This window comes from Eulemur rufifrons, chromosome 15, assembly GCF_041146395.1.
Source record: "Eulemur rufifrons isolate Redbay chromosome 15, OSU_ERuf_1, whole genome shotgun sequence".
Classification (NCBI taxonomy): Eukaryota; Metazoa; Chordata; class Mammalia; order Primates; family Lemuridae; genus Eulemur; species Eulemur rufifrons.
In genome coordinates this window covers 108189469-108199262 of record NC_090997.1, presented here as the reverse complement: position 1 = coordinate 108199262, position 9794 = coordinate 108189469, and the positions used below count along the sequence as shown (strand labels likewise).

At 50.3% G+C, this 9794-nt stretch overlaps 1 protein-coding gene across 2 annotated transcripts in view; it reads right to left on the bottom strand.

Moving 5' to 3' along the window:
- Positions 1-733: 733 nt before the first annotated feature.
- SMOC2 (SPARC related modular calcium binding 2) overlaps positions 734-9794 on the bottom strand; it is a 150689-nt gene continuing 141628 nt past the window's right edge. For both annotated transcript variants that reach the window (XM_069487770.1, XM_069487771.1), the window contains exons 12-13: positions 4330-4367; positions 734-2187 (exon numbers count right to left, since the gene is read on the bottom strand). In XM_069487770.1, coding sequence (XP_069343871.1) covers positions 2170-2187; positions 4330-4367 — 56 coding nt within the window. In that variant the 3' untranslated portion in view covers positions 734-2169. The remainder of the gene's footprint in view (positions 2188-4329; positions 4368-9794) is intronic.

Below are 9794 nucleotides of genomic sequence, written 5' to 3'. Positions count from 1 at the left end.
AAAGCCACTGCTGTGGTCCTGGTGGGAAACAGTGGGGCCCAACGGGGAGGGACACAGGGTGTGTGGTCAGAGCTATAAGGGCGCCCGAGGCTTCTGGTTGTATGACTCTGAGTAGAACTGTCTTTAATCAAAATATGAACACGCTTCTTGTTTCTTCGAAAGCCCCCATAGCACCCGGCGACATAAGCACTCAGCAGTGCTGAAGTGTCACTCACTGATACATGGCTGCTGCACACAGCAGGGGCGCGCACACACACATGCACACACACATACACACACACGCACACATGCACACAAACACACATGCACACACATACATACACACTCACACACGCACATATGCACACACACATGCACACACACATGCGCGCACACACACACACGCACACATGCACACAAACACACACACTCACACACGCACATATGCACACACACATGCGCAGCACGTCCAGGTGCCAGGCTGTGAGCAGCTCACTCGTGTTATCTGTGTGATTCCGTCCCCGCAAAGTGCGCACACCCCACACCCCTGCTGCACAGAGGAGGAAACTGAGGCACGCCGAGACTGAGCGAGGGTGCAAAGGCACACGCCACGGACGGGCAGATCCGGGTTCACGCTCATTCTGGCCACACTGTGCCTTTACCTCCCAGACAGGGGACACCTTCACAACAGCAGTGACAAGACTGTATTTAGCTGGACAGAAAAGACTAATTACGGTTTCAATAGCATATTTTATTTTAATCTAAGAAAAGTGATTAAATTCAAAGGTCAGAAATATAAAAGATTATCCAAAAAGTTTGGGATTATAACTGTTTCTTAAACAACGTGACAAGTACTTGAGTCGGGTTCTGGCTCCAAAGGCTCAGCTTTCACTTCTGCGCAGTTTCAATAAGACGCCCATTCAGTGCCGTCACGCACGGCCACAGACGTCACCCTACATGCCGCATTTTGGGTGATTTGGGGCCATGAAGATGTTTTTCCAACCAGAAGTCTGAGCTGAGATGGCCTCAACTCCCAGGCCCGGCTCTGGGCCCACCTTCCAACGGCTCCACAGGGACAGGGCACATGGTCTGGCCTCTGCCCAGGTCTGGGACGGCGGCTGGCATGCACACGGAGGCCGGCCCTGCTATCGCCAGTGTGGGCATCCTGTCCCCACCCCCCACCAGCTTCCCACGGGCAAGTCCTTGAGGCCTTCAGGACAGAAGGAAGGAAACGTGGGGCCCGGCAGGCCCTTCTCCTTGGCTGGGGCACGGCTCACCCGCTGTGTCTCACGGGGCCTGTCCATCATGCCATCATTTCCTCAGCTGATAATTTTGCCTCCCTGGGGACCTGGGGGTCCACGGCAGGAGGGAAACGGCCACGTGCGGTGGGGTTGGGGAGGCAGCAGGCGTGTGGGGTGGCTCCGTCGCCACAACTGGATTTACTTTCCTGCGGACGGGCCCCTTCTGGGCTGCCTCCAACAGCAGGAGCCGTACTCTCGAATTTAACGGCAGGATTAATCGGAGCCCCAGGCAAAACTCAAACAGAAGCTTGAAATGGAAAAACAAAGACAGTTGGAACCAAACTATCACACCAAAAATAGTTTGAAAATATTCTTTCCTACCAGGAAGCTACCTGCAGCTAATGGGATTGCTTAGTGGTTGCGTAATTCATTGTGTGAGTGCGATCTCCGGAAAGCAAAACAAAACAAACACGAAATCCCAAGAAACAAACCAACCCGTGAATGCTAACTGCACGACGGGTCGGCAGCACATTACAAACCTCTATGAAACTGGGAGGCTCCCGACACAGCCTAGGGACGCCGCGGGTACCGCAGACTGTAAGTGACGCTCTGGTTAGGGAAAGGATGGCGGATTGCAACCAGAGTGCCTTATGCTAAGATTTCTACTGTTAAAAGGTGTAGGACCGAGAAATTAAGCTTAAATGCATTCAAAATTCATCTCCACCAAGCGCAGATTTCAAAGGTCAGAACAGGGCACATACATTGTATGTGATTAATTTTGCAAAGCCAGCTTTCACAGATCAAAACAGTCTGTTTAAATAGCTCATTTCTACAAAGTGAATTTACATTTAAAGTACAAAGTGCAAATACTATGTGTTTTTGTTTTTTAAATTGCTCTTTGGTGAGGGAGCTTCCCACATGTCTAGGAACTGCCTTGGCCGTGAGCGGTTCATCCTTGCTTCCTCGGCTGAAAAACACAAAGACAGAAAGAGACACCGTGTGAGAAGTTTGCATCACTCGTCTGTGCAGACTGAGGCTCGTGTTCTAGGCATAAAATAAGCCCATGTGGCAACAACAAGGGAAAAGCAATGTTTTAAAACAGACACGAGAAGAAAGAGTGCTGCGCCGACCGTTTAGTTGTAAGGATTCACGAGAAACAGCGAAGTCTTTCGGGCACTGGGAACTTGCTACCACTTTCCCCCTTGACAGAGTCAGAAAGACCAGGAAAGCGTCTCAGTGGAGACGGTCAGCATTCACTGCAAACACCGTCATGGACTAAATACAGTAAATGTTCCAGAGAAACTCCTGTCACCGTCACCGTGGAGTCATTATGCAAAAATAATGTTAATGATCTAATTTATGCTTCAAATCTGGTAAGGGCACAGTTGATTTTTTAATATTCTATTTCATCTTTTCCATTCACTATTTTACCGTTCTAAGAAGAATTGAGACCTGAAAAGTTTGTAAATATTGATATATGACTTATTTTTCCAAATGTTCTGATTCTTACCAATATAAGTCAATCCATGCTTCTGTTTTTTAATTTAAAACAATTAAACTTTAAAGTGTAGGAGACTTCTGGGATGGCTTTTATTTCCATTGATAAAGATCTGAGGAGGTTATGAGAAAAGAGAACATTCTCTCCACTAAGCTGGCGAGAATCTGTTTTCATTAGTTACAAAGGACAGCGCGTCCACGCATTTTCCCAGTGGCTGAAGAGCGTCGAGTTGTTGGAGGGGTGGGCTGACATGTTCACCTGTACAAATGTCAGCTTGACTGTGTAGCTCGGTCACTTCTGAATGGTGACGAAACGGGAGGTCAAGGCCGCCCGCTCCCCTGTGATTAAATACCAGCGTCACGCCCGTCACTTGGCATTTCCCGTCTGTGGTTACTCACACAGGGAAAGGCTTCGGGGGCTGGCGCGACTTCACTCTTCAAAGACACGTTTATCGTCCGCAGTTCCCGTGTCACACGCCGGCCGCTGCCCGCCCGTCAGGACTCCACCCGGACCCCGTTCGCAGGCGTGGCCCCGGGGAGTCAGCACATCCATTCGGGCGCCATAAAAATAGCCGGAGAAACTGCTCTAGTTTCTTTTCTGGGAAAAGGCAGGCGAGTGGGGCTGTGCGTGCCGTCGGGCTTGCTCGGGGTTGCGTGGCGCACACGTGTGCAGTAACTGCCGCCACCTGACGGAAACAGCCCTGCCAGGTCCGTGGGCCGCGCGGTACCTGCCCTCAGACCGCCCTGTTGGAAAGCGTGAGGGATTTGCTTACCGGGATGTACAATGTTAAAGCCACAAACGTGCTAAACAGAGGAGAACGTGTCACACATCTCTGCTAATGAAACGGTTCTAGATGACATCCAAGGTGTGTGTTAGAGGTCCCCACTTAAACACAGGGCCCTGCCTTAGGCACGTCAGCCTGGCGTCACACAGGTGCAGGCAGAATCAACGACAAATTGACGAGGTTCTCAGGGAGAGGAGGGTTTTGCCCCGGCTTTGGTGGAAGCCAAAATAAATCCACTCATGTTTATCTCGTGGAAAACGTCCTTCTTGTGATGGGTTGTGGCCTGTGTTGCTGGAGGTACCACAGGTGCGTCCTTTAATTGCAGGGAGAGGGAGGGACTCAGAAACACCAGCCCGTGTTTATGAGCACACAGCAGGAACTGACAATCCCTGTGGGACCCCGACGCTTGTCTCGTTAGGATTAGGAGAAAAGAATAGTCACTTGTGCACCCAGAGTGTGCTGTTCGCGCACCCGGAACAAAATGCAGGAGATAAATCACAAACACCCAGACAATAGTTTTAAAAAAAAATTTCCACAAAATAAGGGAACTCAGATTTTTTTTAAAAAATAATAAAACAATTGAAATGTTAAATAATTAAAAAATTAGGGCAAAATCTTCACGTCGATGATTAGACAAGCTGACGATTTCAGACAGGATTTTGCGAGGCTGTTTCAGTTCCCACAGGGGTTACACGGTGCCGGCTGCCGCTCCCGGACTGTGTCTTCTCTTGGCAAGACCTGTCCTTTGCAAATCGACATGGCCCTGAATTTTTATTGTCTATAATTAAACCAGCAAATTATTAAGGCTAAAATAGAGACATACTCACCTGTCTATTGGAAGTGCTTTCAGCATTACCTCTAGGGGCTAGCAGGAAAAAAAAAAAGATATTATTAAAAATCAAATATTCTTCATTCAATGAAAGGTTCACTATAATTTCAGGAAGGGTCCATGTCACTTTACGAAGCTGTTGTCAACTGACAAATTTCTTTACATGAGAAAAAATACCAGTTGTCCCTTAGAATCTGAGAGGAATTGGCTCCAGGACCCCAGAATACCCCAAATCTGCACCTGCTCAGGTTCCTCATGCAGAATGGCGTCGTGTTTGCACGGAACACACGCACGTCCTCCTGGGTATGCAAATCATCTCTAGGTGACTTCCAACACCCTGTACAATGTACATGCTATGTAAACAGCTGCTATACTATATTGTTTTTCATTTGCATTATTTTCATTGTTGTATTGTTATTTTTTGTGTTATTTTTTCGAGCATTTTCCATCTGTAGTTACTCGAGTCTGCAGCAGTGGCCTCTCCGGGCGTGGAGAGCCGCCTGCATGCACCTGGAGCGCAGGTGACGAGGAGTGCGCTGTTGAAGTCACTGTGTAGACACCTTCTGATACTGGAAATGCACAGTCCAACACAGAACGTTTCATTCCGCCCCGGACTCCAAGGTAAACCCACTGACTGGAGAATTTCTTACAGGTGAGTCCCAAACTCTCCTGGAGGAGAGAGGATTCCTGCCCCTGAGATTCTGGGAATGAAGCCCTAATGCACCAAGCTGACAAGTTCCTTGCAATCTTTTAGTTTTATATTAAAATCATGAAAAAATAACATGTTTGGCTCAAAATAATTTTTCCTAAATCTTCAAGTAAAATCAAAGCCAGAAGGAGCCCTGGGGTTAGTTCTGTGGCCTCCCTGCCCAGGGCGGATGGAGCAGCCCGCCAGGGCTTCTTCCCCAGGGCCAGCTTCCACTTCTGTCCCCACAGAGACGTCCCTGGGAAGCGCCTGCCCTGTCTCCAGCGCTCTTCCCAACCCGTCAGCGCAACCCCCGGCTCTCCCCCCCGGCTCTCCCCCCTGGCTCTCGGTCTCTCCGCACTGCTGGACGGTGGGAGGACAGCCTCCACCCAGGGCTGCCTCCGCTCGCCCCGCCCCCTCCAGCTCCTCCCCTCCGTCCCCTGCCATCGCCCCCCAGGGCACTCGGGCGACCCTCACCCACTGGGGTCTCGCTCAGCCTCGGCTGTTCCACAGTGTCTAATTCCTGGCGGCCCCCAGGGGTACATGTCTCAGGGTCTTCAATCCGGAGTCTGAGACTCAACGTCATTACGTCCGTGGGGATGTTTAACAGGCAGCTCAAAGGAAACTGGATGGGGCCAGACTGTCACCTGCCCTTTAAAAGCCACTCCTGTCGTCGTCCCTTTTCAGGGTGCAGCAGCTCCGCTCTGGCGCTGCCCAGGGCACACGGTTGGTGGCCTCCACTCCTGTGCCCCCACGTGCCGTGTCACCCGTGAGCAGGTCCTTTGGGCTCTGCCTTCAGGAGCTTCCCAGAACCTGCTGCCCCGCCCGGCCCAGCTGTCCACCTGTGTGGCACGGACCCGGCAGAGCCTTTGCCCCACGGCTCTGCCCCCCAGCCCTCCCCACCTGCCGTGTACACCGACAGGGCGGCCACGCGCCCTCCCGGGGCCCCTGCTCTGCGCACTGGCCAGACTCTCCCAGTGCTGCCGGGCTGGGCGAGTCCGCACCTCCTGTCACCCCCAGGGCACTGCCTGTCCCCAGGTTGGACTCCTCTCCACTCCTGGAGCCTGCGGGGCCCCTGCTGTCCCTGCTGGCTGTGCCCCACCCGACACCCCTGGTCCTCCCGGTGCCTGTTCGGGGTCCCCACCGCACACACCCCGGTGGGCCTCTCTGTCCCTCCCCACTGGGCACCCGCCCTCCCTTGCACTTCCGTAGCTCGAGTCCCCCCCAAACCACGGCTCTTCTCACTTGTCGGACGGCCTGTTTCCTGCTACAGTGCGGGCCCCAAACAGGCAAAGTGTTTGTCTGTGCTGTGTACCGTGTTGTCACATCTGGAACGGCGAACCCTCCGTGACTAGCTGCCAGGGGAACGGATGGGTAGCGGGGAGCGTCCGCATCCCAAATTCCTTGTTAATGTGTTTATTTCTATCTGCTCAATAAAAAATATGGAGAAAAGAGTAAACTTACTCTACTTTCAAACTTTGTCTTCTCTTGTTATATAGAAACACAATGTAAACAGGTAAAATACAAATGTATTCAGTAAATTGCAAATATATTAAACAGTAGCTACGTCTATTATTTTCTTCAGTTGTAGGTTTCAATGATCTACATGTCAGAATAATTGCTACACTCATCCACTTTGTTTTCCTGAAATCAGTGGTCCCCAACCTTTTTGGCACCAGGGGCTGGTTTCATGGAAGACAATCCTTCCATGGACGGGGGTCGTGGGGGGGGACTCCATGGCCCAGTTCCTAACAGGCCCTGGGGGTTGGCGCCCATAGCCTGAAATGACTACTAGAGAAAAAATAGGCTTTGTGGCTAATAGTTCAAAATTAAAGAATATGAAAGTGATACTTGACTCTATTTTGAGCCAATGTGGCTACTCAGCACTTGCCAGGTTTTTGTTGGATTGTTTTACGATTAATATCAATCTCCCTGATACTTAGAGGTAGCTGTAGATTAAAAATAAGTTACAGTAAGAAAAAGTTAATGTTCTCATGTGTGAGGAACAAAAGCCTTGCTATAGAGATGAAAAGAATATAAATTTCATTAATGACACCTGGCAGAATATTTTATGTAAGATGCAGTAGGAAAAAACACTATCTAAAATATATGGAAGGAAGGAAAGTAATAAATTACTCATTAATTTTGATGGAACATGATGTAAATTATCAAAATAAATGTGCGGCAATGCTACATCAATAACAATACATTTCAGTGAGGCCATAGGAGAGAGAGAGAGAGAGAGAGACTATGTATCTCACAACCACTAAATAAAGTTCAGAACCAGTTGGGACAGCTGACATCATCTGGTATCAGATGACAGTGATTGTTTCCAGGTGACCTTGCAAACAGCAACGTGGCTGTAAGGAAACATGCCTGAAAGAAACGTAGCTAGCATGACGATTTGGTTGAAAAAAGATAATTTGGTCAAAAATGAACATTCCCTAATTGCTGAGTTTCTGTGTAATGGTAATTTTGGAGAATTATGAGGGCACGTTGTAATCTTGTGTAATTTTTTTTTTCTGAATTCTTCAGAAATATGTCTTTTCTTGGCTTTATCATTTTTCAATCATTTTCAGGCAATTATTTCTCTTTTGCATTTTTAATAGCAAAAATTTAGATCAAAATTGCCAATAATGTGTCTTAGTTATAATAATTTCAATGCAAACTCTTTTGTAATTGCTTAAAATAAGTGTGATTAATTTAGAAAGTATAGACATTATGATACCATTTTGCGGGGAAAAATCATAGTACATATATACACAGGCATAGAAATATTGTTTGGGAAGATATGGAACTAGGTCTATTTATCTCTGAGAATTAAGGTCAAATGTTATGTTTTTTATTTGATTTCTCACTTTTTAGAATAAAAAATTCATGTTCACTTGTGAGAAAAAATACAAAACAAATGAAACTAGTAGCATTTGAATATTTAGAGTCCCAGTGAATTCCCTCCTGCATATGTAGGTTTTTCTGACTTTTCACTGTTTCAAACGACACAGAGTAGAAAAAAAATAGCTAATAATAAAATGGGGCAGGGGGACAAACAGGAGGAAAAATCTAGAAAAACTCTGTAAGGAAAATGAAAGGGTTGCAAGATCAGCTAAATATGTGTTCAAATCTCCAATGCTCGTCTTTGACCAAAGTGCTACTTTTACCCAATTATAGCTTATTTTAGGGGTAGATCATACACTTTCTTCTTGGTTACTAATAAGACAATAAAGCTCAGACATATGCGATTATTCAGAGGGACCTAAAGAAGTTAACTCAAAAGTCTGCAGTAATTTAAACGTTTCTAATAAGTGATGATGCCATCAAGAGTGTCCTCTGCCCCGTCATCACGCCTTCTCCCTGTCAGGGCCCCTGCGCCCTCCCGCCCTGCCCTCGCAGGGGGACACGGCATCCTGGCCACACTCCGGCTCAGGCCGGCAGAAGGGGGAGGACGCGGCCTGTTCCACCCGAGCGTCTCTTCACCTGCAGTCGAGTGGGCGGCCCCAGCTGTCCTGTCTGTCTCCTGCCGAGAAAGCAGCATTTCCTTCCCCAAGACACGTGGAGCTGACGCCCGCGGCAGCGTGCCAGCAGCCCGCAGCCCTTACGTGACACTAATCGGAAGGAAACGGGGAGTCCTGAGCCACTCGGACTCCGTGTCACCCGTTAGGCAGTGGGACCAGGAAGGATGTTCCCCCGCCCAGTGAAGCGTGGCTCGATCTGTCACCGTACACAGTACCGGAGTGTCCCTCCCACCCCCTCTCCCTCTGCTGTTGAGAACCGCATGCTCTTCAGTGGCAGTTCCCGCTCAGCCTTGCCGCCAGCAGCACGGCACGGCCCTGGGAAGGCACTGGCGCCAGCATCGTGAGTCAGGACGCGTTAGCCACAACAGTCACCTACGGGTTGTCACCCACGTCCAGAGTGAGTGTCTGAGGGGTCAAGTGTCTGAGTCGGGTCAGTGGGCCGAGTCCCTGGTGTAGGAACCACGTCTCTCACTTTACCTGCCGCTTTGACAGCTGGGCCTCGCTGCTGGTGGAGAGGCCCCTCCGGGGTCGGCCAGCCCCCAGAGACAGCAGGGAGCACGCCCCTCCCGTGCAAATCAACCCACACCTGCGCCTGCCCCCACCGGCCACCCAGCCGCCTCCTGTAGGTGCAGGCCGGCGTCTGTCCACCCCTCACCCTCCTTCCCAGGGGGCCCACCACAAAGGCCCCTGCCCACGTGCCCCTCCAGCCCCGTCTCCGGGCTGGCCCTGCCGGCAACACCTGCCCTCTCTTCTGGGGTCCGTGAGCAACAAACTGTCTTTCCAGCTGTGCTGTGGCCTCGTGGCCCAGGGGCGGCTGTGGATAAGATGGAGTGGGATTGGACCCAGGGCCCTCTCCAGCCCTCGGGACAGTTTAATTTTAGTGCCGCTGTCTCCACGGTGTTAATCGGGACGCGCCTGCTTCCACGCGGCGCAGCTGTGCCAGCCCGGGGTGACTCCTGCCCTGCTGGTCTCGCGCAAGCCCAGCCCCTCCCACACTTGCAGAAGGGGCCTTGCTAGGGACAGAAGGTCTAGAATGACTTCTCAGTCTCGCCCTGTCAGACAGCAGAAGGGCCAGCACGTAGCGTGTGTGACCTCCGCACACAGCAAAGCCAGGTGGCCTCGTGGTTGCCATGTGGTCTCCAGGGAAGGCGTCATCAGGACAACAGAAGTGGTTGACAGAGCCAAGCAAACATCTTCTAAGTAAGGCTCGGTTTTCAGAACTGGCTTCGTGCAGAGAAAGGAGTACGGAGCACTTCACGGCGACAC